This window comes from Balaenoptera ricei, chromosome 13, assembly GCF_028023285.1.
Source record: "Balaenoptera ricei isolate mBalRic1 chromosome 13, mBalRic1.hap2, whole genome shotgun sequence".
In the NCBI taxonomy this organism is placed as follows: Eukaryota; Metazoa; Chordata; class Mammalia; order Artiodactyla; family Balaenopteridae; genus Balaenoptera; species Balaenoptera ricei.
The window spans coordinates 50,190,634-50,209,034 of NC_082651.1; the positions used below are offsets into that span (position 1 = coordinate 50,190,634).

At 38.8% G+C, this 18,401-nt stretch overlaps 1 protein-coding gene across 1 annotated transcript; it reads left to right on the forward strand.

The window, feature by feature from the left end:
- The first annotated feature begins 419 nt into the window (after positions 1-419).
- On the forward strand, positions 420-14,525 carry CCT4 (chaperonin containing TCP1 subunit 4). The gene is made up of 14 exons (XM_059943251.1): positions 420-694; positions 4,406-4,458; positions 4,928-5,017; positions 5,963-6,071; positions 6,729-6,871; positions 8,172-8,293; positions 8,646-8,778; positions 9,791-9,930; positions 10,964-11,060; positions 11,142-11,252; positions 11,344-11,474; positions 11,613-11,847; positions 13,964-14,077; positions 14,314-14,525. The coding sequence occupies exons 1-14, from the start codon at positions 568-570 to the stop codon at positions 14,326-14,328; spliced, it is 1,620 nt and encodes a 539-aa protein (XP_059799234.1). The 5' UTR covers positions 420-567; the 3' UTR covers positions 14,329-14,525.
- The last annotated feature ends 3,876 nt before the right edge of the window (positions 14,526-18,401 follow it).

Sequence of the window (18,401 nt, forward strand, 5' to 3'; positions counted from 1 at the left end):
TATAAAACTGAATAAAATACACGTCTACCGCCAGTAAAAACCGACTCAGCCCTGCCCCACCCACCCGGGAGTGACTCCCGGCGGCTACAACACCTAGCGGACAGGTCCAGCTTGAGTTAACAGAAGGGACCTCAGGGCCAAGGAGGGGGTAGTGCGGAGATGAGCTGTCCCAGCACCAGCCTTTACAATCGCAGGCGGTCCTTTCTGCCTCCCAGGAGCCCGCCCACCGCGGCCCCCGTCCCCCCCCCGTGCCCCCCGCCCACTGGGCCGCAGGCCAACAGCTCCCAACAGCCCCAAAATCCACGGCGCGGCCGGCGCGGCCGCCGCACCCGCCGCATCCGCCGCACCCGCCGCACCCGCCGCAACCGGCATGCAGCGGGCAGCCTTCTACGTCACGACGGCGCCGGGCCTCCAGGCAGGCCCCTTTCCCCGCCTCCTCCTCCCGGCGCCGGTGCCGCTTTCTGGAAGCTTCGAGAAGGCGGTGGGCGCTCACTGTTAGTCCCTGGCCAGCCGGAATCCGTGTCCATCCGTCTTTCCAGAGCTCACGCAGACCCGTCCAAGCTTGCCATGCCGGAGAACGTAGCCCCCCGGAGCGGGCCGCCCGCCGGGGTTGCCGGCGGCCGCGGGAAGAGTGCCTATCAGGACCGCGATAAGCCGGCCCAGATCCGCTTCAGCAACATCTCCGCGGCCAAAGGTATCGCTGCCCGGCCTAAGCCGTGGCCCTCCGGGCTTAGCTGTGCATTCTCACTCCCAGTCTTGGATGGGCATGATTCGTTTTCTGTTCCTTCAGATGATCCCCTGTGGGCCTCCCATAGAATAAGCTCAGTGCAGGGATCCTCCTGTCCTCTGCCCATGATTTCCGACCCCGAGTATGGAGGCCTTTGGACTTGCCTCATTCTGCGTCTTAGACGTCCATAATTTTTCATGCCGGGCCGTGCTGCATTCATTCATCCTATTTAAGAAAGGGGCCGAGGCCCGCATGCAGCGGTCCACTGGTAGAATGTTTGAACAATACTTTTCAGTTTTCTTGTTCTTATTAAAAAACTTCTTTCGGTACAGCGATTGAAATGAATTCGGGTAAACTCTCCGCGCCTTAAATTGGGGCGGGGCCCATTGTACTGGGATGTGGGGAACCAACCGACCCATCTTGTTTGAGAATAATTATGAGGCTGCCTTGTGCTTTGATGTCCTCTCTGCACGTGCAACGAGCAAATGGAGAACAGTTTGGCCTTTGGTGGAATTTAAGAAGTCCTGGGTTTCATTCAGTTACGTTACTTCGTGGCTTTGTGACCTTTAACCTAGGTTTCTTATAAAATCGGGGAGGGAAAATTGCCCTTTTTTTAAAAAAAGGAGTTGTGAGGATTAAGAGAAGTCGGGTTGAGATGGAAGAGTCTGGAAGGAAAAGTGAGAACAAATGCTTAGAGATCTTGCCGTTATGTGTATTGGCTACAGTGAGTATTTCATTCTGGTTAGAGCATAAGGTGCATGAAGAAATGAGAGGTGAGATCGGAAAGGTAAAGGGCCGAATCTGGAAGGGCCTGGTGTCTTGGAAAGGGTTTTAAACAACTCGCGCAGCTACAGATTGTTCTTCAGTGTAATGAGATAGTACCTAACTTTGAGGGTTGTTGTGAGGATTAAATGAGAGAGCATATGAAGAGCCAGATGTATATAAAGTACAGCCTTAACAAATATTTGAGGTTATTTGTCTAGGTGACTGAGGGTGTGATGTTGCTGCTGGAAGAAACAGGTGCACTGAAGGGAGGATGGTGGAAGAAGAAAGAATAGGTTCTCATTTGAGCCTAAATGAGTTGAGGAGGTCAGAATGACCAGATGGGTAAATTTAGGAGTCATTTGGAAGTTCAAGAGAGAATATTTACCTGGAAATAAAAGTTGGTGGATAGTTATCTAGGGAGCATAGTTGAAGCTTAGATTTATTACATTAGAAACAAGATGTTAGATCAATTCTGGGGCTGTTGGAGGGGGGGTGGGCAAGAATGCTATATAATATGGTAGATTTTCAACAAACAAGGAGGATACAAGATGGGACGTTTACTTTGGTAGCTTTTGAAACATCAGTGCACAGAGAATTAAAACTGGACGAGGGAGGTATGCATATAGGAAGAAGAGGCCGCCTATTTACCTATAAACATGACCCTTACATCTTAAGTGAGGAGAGCTCGTGGAACAAAGGGGCACTCGTGGTCTGTCCAAGTCAGGCAAAACCCTACAAACTGGTTGAGAAAAGCTTTTGCCGGATGCATCTTTAGCGTAATTCATGGAGCCAGTTTTTTATTTTGCTAATAACCAAAAAGCATATTAAGTACCATTGGTTGGTGATATCAAAACCACACACACAAAAGTAGTAGTGGTCGTTTAGTACTATTCAGCACGAGTCATTTAACATATAATTGTGTACTACACAGTATGTTAAACTTCAAACACTTTCAGAGAGGTAATCAGTCTAGAATTTTTTATTTTTTGCACAATGTGTCTTTCTAGAGTCTTCACATAGATGAATATAAGGGCGCATTCTTAAAATGAATTGGTCTGCTTGTAGAATTGTGGCCATGTGGGTCCGCTAAAATCACCTGAAAGGGTAAGGATGGCTGAATAATTAGGAAATGCAGCCCCAAATTATGAAATAATTAAGTAGAATATAATTCTTAAACTATACCAAATATTTTCTCTTACCCTCTTTAAGATTATGTATTTTTTTTTAATTATTACTATTATTTTTCGTTTTGGATGCGTTGGGTCTTCCTTGCTGCGCGCAGGCTTTTCCGGCTTATCTCTAGTTGCAGCGAGCCAGGGGTACTCTTCATTGCGTTGTGCAGGCTTCTCATCGCGGTGGCTTGTCTTTGTTGCAGAGCACGGGCTCTAGGCACGCGGGCTTCAGTAGTTGCGGTGAGCAGGTTCTAGGGTGTGCGGGCTTCAGTAGTTGTGGCGTACGGGCTTAGTTGCTCCGCGACATGTGGGATCTTCCTGGACCAGGGATAGAACCCGTTTCCCCTGCATTGGCAGGTGGATTCTTTACCACTGCACCACCAGGGAAGTCCAGATTATGTGTTGTTTACACAATGAAGGGGAAGCATTATACTAGTTGTGGAGTATACCAAAATAGGGCACTATCTTAGCCCTTTGTATATGGGGTGAAATGGTATATGAGAAAGGGGAAGGCGGACTTTCCTGGTAGCGCAGTGGTTAAGAATCCACCTGCCAGTGCAGGGGACACAGGTTCGAGCCCTGGTCCGGAAAGATCCCACATGCTGTGGAGCAACTAAGCCCGTGCGCCACAGCTACTGAGCCCGTGCTCCACAACAAAGAGAAGCCACCACAACAAGAAGCCCGTGCACCACAACAGAGTGTGGCCCCCGCTCGCCACAACTAGAGAAAGCCCACACGCAGCGATGAAAACCCAAAGTAGCCAAAAATAAATAAGCCAAAAATAAATAAAATTAAATCTTTTTTTAAAAAAAGGGTGGGGAGATTTAATCGTTTGTCCTGGACCTGTCGCAGTAAAGGGGATCAAGTACATCAATTACAATTTCTCTTAGAAAATAATAAGTGGATCAATAAAATAGAAACATGCTCATGGACAAGTAATAAGAAGAATGGAGTGGTAGACTATATGTCCAGAGATGGTTAATAACATAGTAATGATGACTAAAGACTATGATTTTAGGGACTTCCCTGATGGTCCAGTGGTTAAGATTCCATGCTCCCACTGCAGGGAGCGCAGGTTCGATCCCTGCTCGGAGAACTAAGATCCTGCATGCCACACGGCGTGGCCAAAATTTTTTAAATAAATAAAAATTTTTAAAAATACTGTGATTTTAGATTTGGTTTTTTAGTTAAGGTTTTGAGGTTTTGTTTTTTTGTGGGGTTTTTGTTTGATTTGGTTTTGGGTTCAAAGAGGGTTTTTGTTACTGTTTTTTAAACTGTGGTCCATCCATATACCAGCTTCATATTAGTAAACAAAAGTCTTTGCCCTCAGAAATTACACTATAGTTGGGAGAGACAGGGTAAACAAGCAAATTATATAGTTGTCCTATTATTGCGGCTTGTTTTAAGGAATGGAGAAAATAATATAGTCCTCATTCAGAGCGCATAACTAGGTTATACCATTTTGATACTTAAAGGAAGATTAGGTGAACCCTCAAAATTTATTCTACAACATGCAGAGTACAAGTGCTATGTATAGTGATTTTAACAACAAAAAGTGAAGCGTCGTACAATTAAAGGAGTAAAATAATCACTCTGTTTCCAGTAGATTATTATTAGACATTGAATTTTCTTTAGTGAACATGGTGAATTGTCCACCATATTCTAATAAGAACAAAATGATTATTTGAGGGTAGAAATGCTCTTTAAAGAGTCTTGATTTCTTTTTTTCTTCTGTTTACAGCCGTTGCTGATGCTATTAGAACAAGCCTTGGACCGAAAGGAATGGATAAAATGGTAAAAGGCTCAATCATTCATTACTTACTGAGTGCTGCTGTTCATACTGCAAGCGCTCTATAGAGGGTTAAGATGTGCTCTTTAAAAAGTAAAGTGTTAGAAAGGCTTTGAGAGTTCAGAAAGGGATAGATTACTTTGGGATGAATGGGACCTAACTATAATTCATGTTTTGTTTATGATAATGATTCTTTATAATATCTTTTCTATCCCTTTTTTGGTGTCTCAGTTCCTTCACTTTTAAGTAGGAAAAAACCCAGCTATTTCATTTGCAAAGCTGGACTATTACTGCGTATTCTTAAATCATTATACCAATGTAAGGGAAAACAGTTTGAAATTAAGCAAACATAAGTTGACTTCTGTACAAGAAGTGTTAAAATTAGTAGAGCTTTTAGGATTTCACATCAATACTGGATGAAGAAAACAAAATTTTTGAAATATAACTTTCTTTTAAAAAAAACAAACTTTGTAGATTCAAGATGGAAAAGGTGATGTGACCATTACAAATGATGGTGCCACCATTCTGAAACAAATGCAGGTGTTACATCCAGCAGCCAGAATGGTAAGTATAATTTTTAGGTGGGGTTTTGTGGGTTTTTTTAAGTGTATCGTTTGATATTTGGTAAACAGTTAAATTTTTTTAATTTAATCACATGATATTGCTTAAAACATGGTGAAAATTTTTCCTTTTTTATGCTAAACAGGCATATTTTTAGGATACGTTGTATGCCTAGCATTATGTTCTCCATTGCAAGTTGTAATAAAACATGAATCTCCTTGTCTTTGTTCACAGCAATGTGCCACACATATGAGGAAAGAAGAGAGAAAAACATGAAATTGTACAAATTAGTTCAATGGGTGTTAACTGAAAGAGAGCAAAATAATTTTAATTGTTTGCAAAATAAATCTTGTGTTTAAACTTGTGCTGACATTTATTTTTAAAAGCAGTTTCTAATTCAGCTACAGATCATAATGGTGATTGCAGTGTCAAGTGAGGAGTCACCATATCAGCAAAAACAAATTCCTTAGAAGTTCCTATCTGTTAAAAAGTCTCTTTTAATTAGTTAAAGATGACTGAAAATGAATCAGATTATGCTTCATGCAGGGTCAGTTTAGATAAACTTGGCCAAGGATTTCAAACTGACAGTATTCTCTCATCTGAATGCTGCATTTCATAGCTTCTGAGTCTACAGGGTAACCATAGTTCTTTTAAGTACTGGGAAGAAAAAATTTACAACCCTTAGTCTGAACTGGAAATCATAATATAGCTTGTTATAAAGTATGTAAGTAGAATTTTGCATGCCACAACTATATAGGTCGTCATTTTTAAATGAGACCAAGGTGGACAGCGAATCAGAAGTCAAGTATATTGAATCTTACAGTGTTGATAATAATCAAATTCTATATGTGAACCTCATGGTGAAGGTCATTGATGTTATATTTGAATTAGATGTTACTGGGTTCTCATAGTTCTCATTGAGCAACTTGACATGTTCTGTTCACTTAGCTGGTGGAGCTATCTAAGGCTCAGGATATAGAAGCGGGAGATGGCACGACATCAGTGGTCATTATTGCTGGCTCTCTCTTAGATTCCTGTACCAAGCTTCTTCAGAAAGGTGGGTAGGACATAGGACATGCTTTATTACTGAATAAAGGCAAAAAAATATTAAGTAATACGAGATTTACAATTTAATTTGGAGCAGAATTTTTTAAGCAGGAATTTTTAGATTAAATTTTGCTATATTTACCATATGAATTAGAAATTTTTTTCTTTTTGCTTCTGGGTTTGGTTTTGGGGGGGGTTGGTTGTTCTTGTTTTATTTGTTTTTGTTTTGGCTAGGTTTCCTTTTGAATGAAACTTGGTAAAATTTTGCTTTTCAAAAATGACTGGTTGGTGGTGTACTAAACTTAAGATATAGATGAGAACTGTGATTTAGGAGAGAAAGTATGGGTTCCTGCTTTGGTAAATAGTGCCTAAATGTAGTGACTCCCCAGTCACTTATTCTAATTATTATGTAGATTTGTAGAGTTTTGAAAAGTGAAAAATTGGTTTTAGTCTTAAATATCACAGGAGTATGTAATTGATCTATTCCAAATTAAATGGAAATAAATTATTAGACATATTAGTGGTTAAGGTTATTCAAATCAATATTATTTAAGATTAATTTAAAATTTATGACTACTTTGAAATTTTAATGAACAGAAATTTTAAGTCATGTCAAATATGAAGTTTATCTGTTACAATTAAATAACTAACCTTTCACAAATGGCAGGGATTCATCCCACCATCATTTCTGAGTCATTCCAGAAGGCTTTGGAAAAGGGTACTGAAATCTTGACTGACATGTCTCGACCTGTGGAACTGAGTGACAGAGAAACTTTGTTAAATAGTGCAGCCACTTCATTGAACTCAAAGGTGAGACAAGCACTATGGGATCATTGTAAAATTACAGTTTAAGGTTCATTAAGAAGCACAGCTGTGATTTTTATCTTTATTTATTTATTTATTTATTTTGCATTGGGTTGTCATTGATGCGTGCGGGCTTTCTCTAGTTGTGGCGAGCAGGGGCTGCTCTTCGTTGCGGTGCGCAGGCTTCTCATTACGGTGGTTTCTCTTGTTGAGGAGCGCGGGCTCTAGGTGCGAAGGCTTCAATAGTTGCAGCACGTGGGCTCAGTTAACCACTGCACCACTAGGGAAGTCCCTACACTGTGATTTTTGATGCTATACAGTTCATAAATGTTAACTCTCAAGAGTGACTAGGTAGCTAATTTGTGTAACTGAATTAGTTCAAGTAAAATTTATTCCTTCAAGGCTTTCAGGTAAGTTGTAGTATCATCATTTTACAGATGGGAAAAGAGGTCTAGTGAAGTTGTGTAACTTATCCAAGACCCACTAATAAGAGGTAGAACTGTGATTTGAACCCAAGATAGGGCTGCCCGTCATGGTCCATCTCTTAATAATATCTATGCTGCTTTTCTTATCAAACTTAAAGAAGTGATGTTAGTTTAAATTTCTTGGGAACTCATGTCACCTGATTTCTGTTATGTTGTGTGTCACACCCTCACCCCATTCTTTTTCCTTTTCATCAGCATTATTTGTATATTAAGTGGAAAGCTAGATAGTATTAGTGATATTAAGTAATATTATTGATAAATGTCCCCAGAACTAATATAGACATAATATCATAGTGGTTACAAGCATTGGTCATAGAACCTAGACTGCTTGGGTTTAATGCTGGCTCCACTTAATTAAGCTGTTTCAGATTTTTCGTCTGAAGGTTGAATGAATATATGAATGTACAGTGCTAAAACCACTGCCTGACATATAATACATGCTCAATAAATGTTAACCATTAGCTATTTTTGTCAGCCCCTCAGTAATAGGGGTGCACATATATAACATCTGATCATAAATTCATTTTAGATAGGAAACCTCAGCATAAAATTAATTTGTTCTTTTGGATTTCCTGTAGAATTACTAGTAATCTAGTCAATCCTGACTACTATATTAATAAAAGAGGAACACAAGCATATGTTTTTAAATGGTGACTGGCAAACCTGAGTGGAAAAGACAGTTTATATGGAATGTTTTCTCATATGCTCTCCACCCCAGCCAAAAAAATGATTGAGATTACTTCTTGAATATCTTTATCATTAAAGAACTAGGACTTTTTGTGTTACAACACTGACTTTATTTTCTTTTTTAATAATTCTAGGTTGTCTCTCAATATTCAAGTCTCCTTTCTCCAATGACTGTAAATGCAGTGATGAAAGTGATTGACCCAGCCACAGCTACTAGTGTAGACCTTAGAGATGTTAAAATAGTTAAGAAACTTGGGTAAGCATCTCTAATTATAACTTTAATAAAAATTAATTTTGAAAGTAAACATAAGCTCTTGCCAAAAATAAATAAGTTAAATGAAAAATACATAGGTGAAAGTCACATACATTTGGTTGTTTTGTTTTCATGACAACTTGTGTTAATGTGGGAATTTCAAGAATTTGTTTATATTCCCTAATGGTGGCAGGGCAGTGGTGTGATCGGAGAGGTTCAGGAATGGGGCACTAATAAATGTGAGTGAGGCTGAAGCACATTTTATCAGATTGATGATTTGTAATCTGTTAGCAATCTATTAAACTTGCAGATTTCCGCCCCCTCATAACTATCTCCTCGTTTTCTTTTTTCTTAGTGGGACAATTGATGACTGTGAGTTGGTGGAAGGTCTGGTTCTTACTCAAAAGGTGGCAAATTCTGGCATAACCAGGGTTGAAAAGGCTAAGATTGGGCTTATTCAGTTCTGCTTATCTGCTCCCAAAACAGATGTAAGTAAAACCAAATGAAATGATTCCTTAGGTGTTTGACTTTCTAATAACGAAATTTTTCTTTTTATAAAAATAGAAAATGCTGATACTAGTGATAAAAAGCAAGGATCTAAAAATAGTAAAATTTAGACAAAAGTAGAAAATGTTGGATGCCACACACATGATAAATCTATAATCTCAGTTGGCTATTTATTGAAATTGAGCGTTCACTTCACAAATGAAGACAAATAATGATAGGGATATCTATGAAACGATAAAAATAGGTTATGTGAAAGTGATAGTATAAGTGGACTTTCCAGATTCTTTCTAGCTTTCTGAGAACAGAAACCTTCACCCATCCTTCCCTAGCAAGCAGATCTTTTGTCTTTATGTTTGCACAATGGAACTTTAAAACCAGTTTATTACCCATACTCCGAAAAACACAATTTTTTATTATTCCCATATCTATCAGTCATAAGTACCATCCCCTGAAGGAGTGGTTGATCTTTGTCATCTCATTCAGGTTTGCTCTCATTTTACATTGTGTTGGCATACAAGTTTCCTGTTGAGTCATTTGTTTCCCAAATTTTAACCCACATAAAAACGTTGTTTTGTAGGTCTTTGATATAACAATATTTGTCCTTCATAGTTCCTTTCAGCATACCAGTTTTTTTTAACAATCCATAGAGTAAAAAGGATGCAACTGAAATTATTGATATTTCAGTAATATGTAAATTCATATGAAAAGAATTGACATTCACGAAATAGGATAATCATTCTTATGTTTTATGATCACCAAAAATGTACTTGTAAAAAATAAGACAGCAATTTGTATAGATGAAAGTTAAAAACCTGAGTTAAGTTTTGTGTATATTCCTTTCTCTAAATTTTTTCTGTGCGTGTCTATATAATTTCTTGTTTGGTATGGTTTTGGTTGAATTTATACTATACATAATATTTTCATTAAAAGTCTCACTTTTTTGCTTAAGGACTCTTAAAATGCAAATTATTAATATGTCCTTTTTCTGAACAGATGGACAATCAAATAGTAGTTTCTGACTACGTCCAGATGGACCGAGTGCTACGAGAGGAGAGAGCCTATATTCTAAATTTAGTGAAGCAAATTAAGAAAACAGGATGTAATGTTCTTCTCATACAGAAGTCTATTCTAAGGTGTGGGGCTATTTATTTTGTTCACCTCTTAATGATAATTGATTTTGGATCCCTTCTAGCAATTTTTAAAGAAACATTTGAGGTGGGTAAACCACTAGAAATCTGGAATGAATCTGTATTTTAGGGTATTGTATTCTGGTAAATGATCTAAAGTGAGTTCTCTTCGTGTTATGATCATTTAAATGTGGGATATATTATCCTTCTAAACCAAGATCCTCACTATCAAGTGAAAAGCTAACTTTAGTCTAAAATTAATTAGCTAGCTAAAATTTTAGAGGCATTTATTTAAAGGTCCATGCAATAGCTTGCCTTGAAATTTTAGAAGTTCTTTTGGGGGAAATGCTGGATAGTCCATGGATTGGAAGAATTCTCCAAAGTTTGAACTGATCCCTTTTTTGTTTGTTTTCAGTGTTTTCTTCTAATAGGTAGACACATTCTCATGTACTATATTAATATGTTATACCAGAAAGTATTATGGATGCTCTTGATATAGAAACCTTAATGAAGAGGTGGAATACCTGGTTCTAAATACAAGTTATGTAATAGCTAGTAACCTTGAATAAACTGCTCTCAAAACTCTGTGCTTATTTGTAAAACAAGGATAGTAATATCTGCCCTTCAGTATCAAGGGTTGTCAGGAGGATCATTCCAGGTAATTTGTGTAAAAGTGTATAAATTTGTGGAGTCTTGAATTACATCATACTTAATTTCTAAATTCATAAAGCATCGATTGTTATTATCAGAGTTATACTTATTTAGTATTAAGAAAAACGACATAATTATCTTTTTATTGTGTGTTTTACAAGTCGTGTCGTCGGGGTACGTTTTAAATATTATCCATTAGAAATCTTATTTAAGAATTTTGAGGTCATAAACTTGGTAAGCTGTTTAAAGCATCTTCCTTCACAAATAATTTGTTAAATCATTAGCCATTTAAACAACAGTAAAATTACTAAAACCGTAAAAAAGGAGTTGAACGGCAAAGTTTTTTTTCTAACCTAGTATTGACATAAGCACTGATTTTGTATTTTAGAGATGCTCTTAGTGATCTTGCATTACATTTCCTGAACAAAATGAAGATTATGGTGGTTAAGGATATTGAAAGAGAAGACATTGAATTCATTTGTAAGGTAAAATATTCTTAGTATCTGTATGTGTGAAAATGTTCACTATTCAGACTTCTCAATTTGTGGATTTCACTATTTTCCCAGACTATTGGAACCAAACCAGTTGCTCATGTTGACCAGTTCACTGCTGACATGCTGGGATCCGCTGAGTTAGCTGAGGAGGTCAGCTTAAATGGTTCTGGCAAACTGATCAAGGTAACAGTATTAAAATTAAGCTTCTATTTGCCTGGGTTTTTTTTTTTGTTTTAATCCTTCAAATACCTAATTAAGAGTTTGTTTACTAAAGATTACAGGCTGTGCAAGCCCTGGAAAAACAGTTACAATCGTTGTTCGTGGTTCTAACAAATTGGTGATTGAAGAAGCTGAACGTTCCATTCATGATGCCCTATGTGTTATTCGCTGTTTGGTGAAGAAGAGGTAACATTAAATTACCAAGGAACATTTTGAACATAAAAACTTGTGTATTTTTATTATTAAGGTATAAATACTAAGTTATTGTTTAAAAATAGCTTTCTGTTGGATAAAATAAGCTAAAAATATATTTGTGAATTTCAGGGCTCTTATTGCAGGAGGTGGTGCTCCAGAAATAGAGTTGGCCCTGCGATTAACTGAATACTCAAGAACATTGAGTGGTATGGAATCCTACTGCGTTCGTGCTTTTGCAGATGCTATGGAGGTCATTCCATCTACACTAGCTGAAAATGCTGGCCTGAATCCCATTTCTACAGTAACAGAACTAAGAAACAGGCATGCCCAAGGAGAAAAAACTACAGGCATTAATGTCCGAAAGGTAATAATTTAATCTTTAGTTACTGCAGAAAATGTTGATTATTATAAAATACTAAAAGCTTCATAATTGTCGAATGAAAGGCTTTGTAATTAAAAATAGAGTTAACCTTGGATTTAAGTATAAGACCTGCAGGTTAATTAATGTGTGCCATCTAGTGAGAATGAAGATGATGCCTTAAGTGAGAAGTATTGTTCATTAAGTCTGCCATCTAATGGTTGTACAACTTTTTAGCAAGTTACTTAGTCTGTGCTTCAGTTTTCTTGGTTGTGAAAACAGGGACTATTAATAGTTCCCTCATAGGCCTGTGAGGATTAAATGGATTACTAATTAGAAGGTTCTTACAAAGATGCCTGGTGTGTAGTCAACCATTGCTGCTGTTGTGAGCACCAGCCTAGTGTAGTTGTATAGGGTAAACACATAGAACAATAATAATTTCCCCTTTTGTATTAATGTTTTATGTCTCCTTTTATTGAGAAGACAAATAATATGTAATGGGAAAAAATTGACAATCCAAGATGATATTTTTTGAATGGTTACAGAACTCAAAGGAGGGCACTACCTGGTTAGGGAAAGTTTCATGAAGCTGCAGCCTTGGTTGGTAGGGAATGAAAAAGTTTCAGATGGAGAAGCAGTGGTTTACAGGTAAGAGGGACCAAGAAGTTACTCGTTTTGTCTAGAGCAGAGGTTATATGGTGGTCATAACAGTGGACTTTAAGATTGGAAAGATCAGATAAAAGCTAGAATGAGGAGTCCTTTGAGTTGTTGAGACAGGCATGGGTGTTTGTGTTCTTTTGTGTTTTAATTCCAGTAGTTGGGAGCCACTAAAGTTTTTGTTTGTTTGTTTTGTTTTGTTTTTAATTTTTTTTAAATTTATTTATTTATTTATTTTTTATTTTATGGCTGTGTTGGGCCTTCGTTTCTGTGCGAGGGCTTTCTCTAGTTGCGGCAAGCGGGGACCACTCTTCATCGCGGTACGCGGGCCTCTCACTATCGCGGCCTCTCTTGTTGCGGAGCACAGGCTCCAGATGCGCAGGCTCAGTAATTGTGGCTCACGGGCCCAGTTGCTCCGCGGCATGTGGGATCTTCCCAGACCAGGGCTCGAACCCGTGTCCCCTGCATTGGCAGGCAGATTCTCAACCACTGCGCCACCAGGGAAGCCCCCACTAAAGTTTTTTTAACCAAGAGGCTAAGGTGCTGAAAAGAGTATTTTAAGGAGGGAAGAATGGAGACAGGATCACCTGTTAGGACCATCACCAGTAATCCTAGGATAAAGGTGACTAGGATAGTGGCAGTAGGAATCTAAGAGTGGGAAGTGAGAATGATGTAAAGGCAGGGTAAAGCAGACATGGCCAAATTCAGAATTGGGAATCAGATGATTTAAAATCTTATAACTTTTTTCTTTAATTGCAGTATAGTTGATTTATAATATTGTGTTAGTTTCAGGTGTACAGCAAACAAATCTCATAATTTTTAATAACTCTGATCATCTACGTAATTTTTGCCAGGATACTCTTTATTTTTTTATTTTTTAATAAATTTATTTTTTATTTATTTATTTTTGGCTGCGTTGGGTCTTCATTGCTGCACGTGGGCTTTCTTTAGTTGTGGCGAGCGAAGGCTACTCTTTGTTGCAGTGCGCAGGCTTCTCATTGTGGTGGCTTCTCGTTGCGGAGCACGGGCTCTAGGCGCGCAGGCCTCAGCAGTTGCAGCACGTGGGCTCAGTAGTTGTGGCTCGTGGGCTCTAGAGCACAGGCTCAGTAGTTGTAGCGCACGGGCCGGCATGTGGGATCTTTCTGGACCAGGGATCGAACCCATTTCCCCTGCAATGGCAGGCGGATTCTTAACCACTGTGCCACCAGGGAAGGCCCTTTGCCAGGGTATTTTTAACTAAAAGATGCTTACAAGGAGTTGTTTTGGAGTTAGGCTTGGAATTCAATTTTTCCAAATTTTAGTTGAAGTACAACCTACAGCGTAGAGAAGAGCTTAGTATAGAGTATCTTACTCTTGACTAGACTAAGGGAAAACTAAGTTTGAGAGGCCTTGAGGTTTACTGGTAACTGTAGTTGGTGATATGTATCAGTTACAAACACTAAAAGCAACTTGTACTGGTTTGCAGGGTGGTATTTCCAACATACTGGAGGAACTGGTTGTCCAGCCTCTGTTGGTTTCAGTCAGTGCACTGACTCTAGCAACTGAAACTGTCCGGAGCATTCTGAAAATTGATGATGTGGTAAGTATATATAGGTCGTGAATTTCCCTACAAGGTCAAAAAGGCATATTTTTGAAGAGCTGGGGTGGAGGGCAGTAAATGTTGTTAGTTTGCTAGTCATCAGGGTGAAAACAGTTCATACTTCTAGTCTTTTTTCACCTATAAAAATAGGGAGATTTGGATAACCACCTTAAACATCTTCCATGCTTAAAATTCTGTCCTTACAGGTTTTGAAATCTAAGTTTTTCTCTTTTCAGGTAAACAGTCGGTAACATGGATAACACTGGCTGACTGGCACCATCATGGCCACTAATAGCACAGCTGGAGTGGAAGAGCACCTTGGCATTCCTTGTTGTTTGGAAGGTTGTTTCCTTTACAAATTTCTGGGCCTGGTCTTCCAGCTGGCATTTGCTTGAAATTGTATTGAAACAGTTCGATGAAAACATTAAAAATATGGTTTCAAAGGGCAGATTAATTGATTGGGCTCCTGCATTACCCCCACTGCCCTGCCCTCACAACCTCTGTTACCTCTGATCCTCTTGAGAAATCTGTATAGGAAGGGAAAGAAGAGTTCGCACTTACCTGTTAACTTCCTTACGGGCTTAATCCTGGGTACTTTTAAGTTTTCTGTTAGTTTTTTAACAGAAGTATTGAGAAGGAAAAATGGCCCAATATGCTCATCACCCTGATAAATCCCTGCTTACAATAATATATATGCTGTTTGAAAAGTTAACAATACAGAAGAAAAGTGAAAAATGAGTCTTTCTCATGCTACTCCCTTTCTCCAAGAATAACCACTGTTGTGTTAATTGGGATTCCTTCTGAAAATAAAAACGTAGCAAATCTTACTTGTACAAAAAGGATTCATAACTAGTAAGTCTTTTTCCAGTGGTTTAAAACATCTTTATTGCCTCTACCCTGATCAACAAGCATTGTCTTGCACCATGAATGGTGTAAAATCTAACTAGTGTCCGTCCTTGCTTTAGCCACCTTCCAGTCAATTCTGCATACACTATATATATAGCTAGTGATCTTTTTAAACTTGTCAGGCACTCCTTTATAAAAGCTTTCATGACTTCTGATTGCCTTTGGAGAAAGGCCAGACCCTTAAGGTGGACCACAAATTGGGCCTCTGTAATCTGGTATCACACTCAACCATCTTTCTTTTCTGTATTTCACAAAAGTGTTATGAAAGCAGCTGGGGGGAGCTCCTTCACATCTGGAGAAAGAATTTCAAACGAGCCTGAAGCTTGGTTGTGTCTGACAACTCCAGTAGTTAATTAAAATGACTAATTTGGTAAATGGTAAATTCAGATAAGTCTTTGGATAGTCTGGAATTTAATAATTCAGTGATTATCATTTTAGTGGGTATTAGGAGCTTGCTGTTAAAAAAAATCATAGCTGCCATAAAACAACTGAATTATGTATATCCTAAATTTTTTTTTTTGGCTGCGTTGGGTCTTCGTTGCTGCGTGCAGGCTTTCTCTAGGTGCGGCAAGTGGGGGCTACTCTTCGTCGCGGTGTGCGGGCTTCTCATTGTGGTGGCTTCTTGTTGCAGAGCACGGGCTCTGAGCATGCGGGCTTCAGTAGTTGTGGCTCACAGGCTGTAGAGCGCAGGCTCAGTAGTTGTGGTGCATGGGCTTAGTTGCGCCACAGCATGTGGGATCTTCCCAGACCAGGGCTCGAACCCGTGTCCCCTGCATTGGCAGGCGGATTCTTAACCACTGTGCCACCAGGGAAGCCCTATCCTAAATACTCTTTTTTTTTTAAACTTTGGATTTATTGATTGATTGATTGATTGATTGATTGCTGTGTTGGGTCTTCGTTTCTGTGCGAGGGCTTTCTCTAGTTGCGGCAAGTGGAGGCCACTCTTCATCGTGGTGCACGGGCCTCTCATTATCGCGGCCTCTCTTGTTGCGGAGCACAGGCTCCAGACGCGCAGGCTCAGTAATTGTGGCTCACGGGCCTAGTTGCTCCACGGCATGTGGGATCTTCCCAGACCAGGGCTCGAACCTGTGTCCCCTGCATTGGCAGGCAGATTCTCAACCACTGCGCCACCAGGGAAGCCCCTAAATACTCTTAAGTGAGAATACTTTAACCAAAATTATTTATATTGGAACTTTTAATTAAGAGTTATTCAGCATCCTTATGTGTGTCTGTGTCTTAGGCTATACCTATATATCTAAATATATGAGTAGTTTATATTTAAAACCTTGTAAAGGAAACTCTAACAAGACAAACGTTTCCTAGTCATTTATTCTGTTAAGTTTGATGTAAATTAAGCCACTAACTATTTAGGGTTTGACTTGGGTTTTACAACAGTTTATAAAATAAGTTATGTTTTAGGAAATGGAAGCCCAAATGACAAAACTCAAAATAGTGGTTTGATACAGTTAAATAATTCTATAGTAATGAAAGGGAAATGTATCCTGTTAAATATTTAAAAGGTATGCTTTTAACAATGAGGAAGGATGACTATCCTAATGAGGCAAAGGTTTTGCATACTTTTTTCCTCTTGAGTACTATTTATTCCTCACCCTCAGTTTTTCTTTTCTTTTTTTTGGCCACACGCAGCAAGGCTTGCAGGATGTTAGTTCCCTGACCAGGGATTGAACCCCGGGCCCAGGCAGTGAAAGCACCAAGTTCTAACCACTGGACCACTAGGGAATTCCCACCCTCAGCTTTTCATTAAAATGAAAAAATTTTAATATAGTGAAGTTCAAAGAATAGTATGAACACTGTATACCCTCCACCTAAATTTAACTACTTCGGCATTTTGCCATTAAGTCAGTTCTGTAACATGTATAACTAAAAATCATGGTGTGCAAAATTGTGCAATAGAAATCACAGGGCTTACAGAAGAAATGCGGTTGAGGCACAACCGCAAAACTTAATCAGCAACACAAAAGGAACCTGATAAAACAGTTTTACAGATGCTAAATGGTTAACAACTGCATAGTATATTAAATATGCCACTTGGAAACACCTCAAGTTGTGGAAGTGGCTGTCGGAAGTAGGAGCTAACGTCATTGCAAAGTAATAGAAGGAGGGTTATCTGAAACCTGACAAAGTTGTAATACCTGATGTGATGAGTGTGGCTCATAAAAGTTAATTGATGTCTCTATTTTGAGGTATAAGTGTGTGGTTTTGTGTGTTACTGGGCAGTTTGATTCAGATAGATGCATTTTTCTGTCTTCGCTTTTTTTTTCAATTGTCATTTAATTTTTTTAAAAAATGTTTATTTATTTAGGCTGTGCCGGGTCTTAGTTGCGGCACGTGGGATCTTTAGTTGCAGGATTGCGGCATACAGGCTTCTTAGTTGTGGCATGCATGTGGGATCTAGTTCCCCAACCAGGAATCAAACCCGGGTCCAGTGCATTGGGAGCACAGAGTCTTACCCACTGGACCACCAGGGAAGTAAGTCCCTGTGTTCGCTTTTTTCTTTTGAGGAAATGACACAAATGTGAAACTGGGATTTTGCTCAAATTGTTCACTTGCTACTTAAAGATTCTTCATATTTTGACAGTTTGACTATCGTGTCTTAAGTGTGGGTCCCCTTAAGTTTTCTTGAGCTTTTTAGAGGTACAGATTAATATTTTTTCCATTGGTTTTGTTGAATTGAGATAGGGATCAAAGTTCCAAAAGACTGAGTTGGCTAGAAGTTGTGGGATGAAGTACTAGAAAACAGGAAGCTTTACAGAAATAGTTCCCAGACATGTGTAGAGGTGTAGCCTTGAGTATTTGGCTGAGTATTATTTCTGTGTCTTGGGTAAAACTAGAGTTCAAGGAACAACCAATGAAAAGCAGTAGACTGAAGTTTACAACAGGCTAGGAATAGTTTAAATTCTCATTAGCCAAATTGGAGAAACCTTGCAATATACAGGGACTGAATAGAGCCTTCAGAAGGGTTCTGCCTTAGTAGTGAGGCTAAATTTGCCATAGAGTAAAGATTGCTGTGGACTCTTCATAGCAAAGGATTTCTTTAAAGGATCAAACCAATCCCAAGCAACATACCTATGTATCTGAACAAAGCTTAAAACTCTTAAAGGATACAATAATATAAAATTCACAATGTCTGGTATTCAATCAAAAATATCAGTAATGTGAATGGATAAAGAAGATGTATATATATATACAATGGAATACTAAGCCATTTAAAAAGGATGAAATTTTGCCATTTGCAGCAACATGATAGACTTGGAGGGCATTATACTAAGTGAAATAAGTCAGAGAAAGACAAATACTGTCTGATGTCACTTATATGTGGAATCGACAAAATACAACAAACTAGTGAGTATAACAAAAAAGAAACAATCACAGAACAAACTAGTTACCGGTGGGGAGA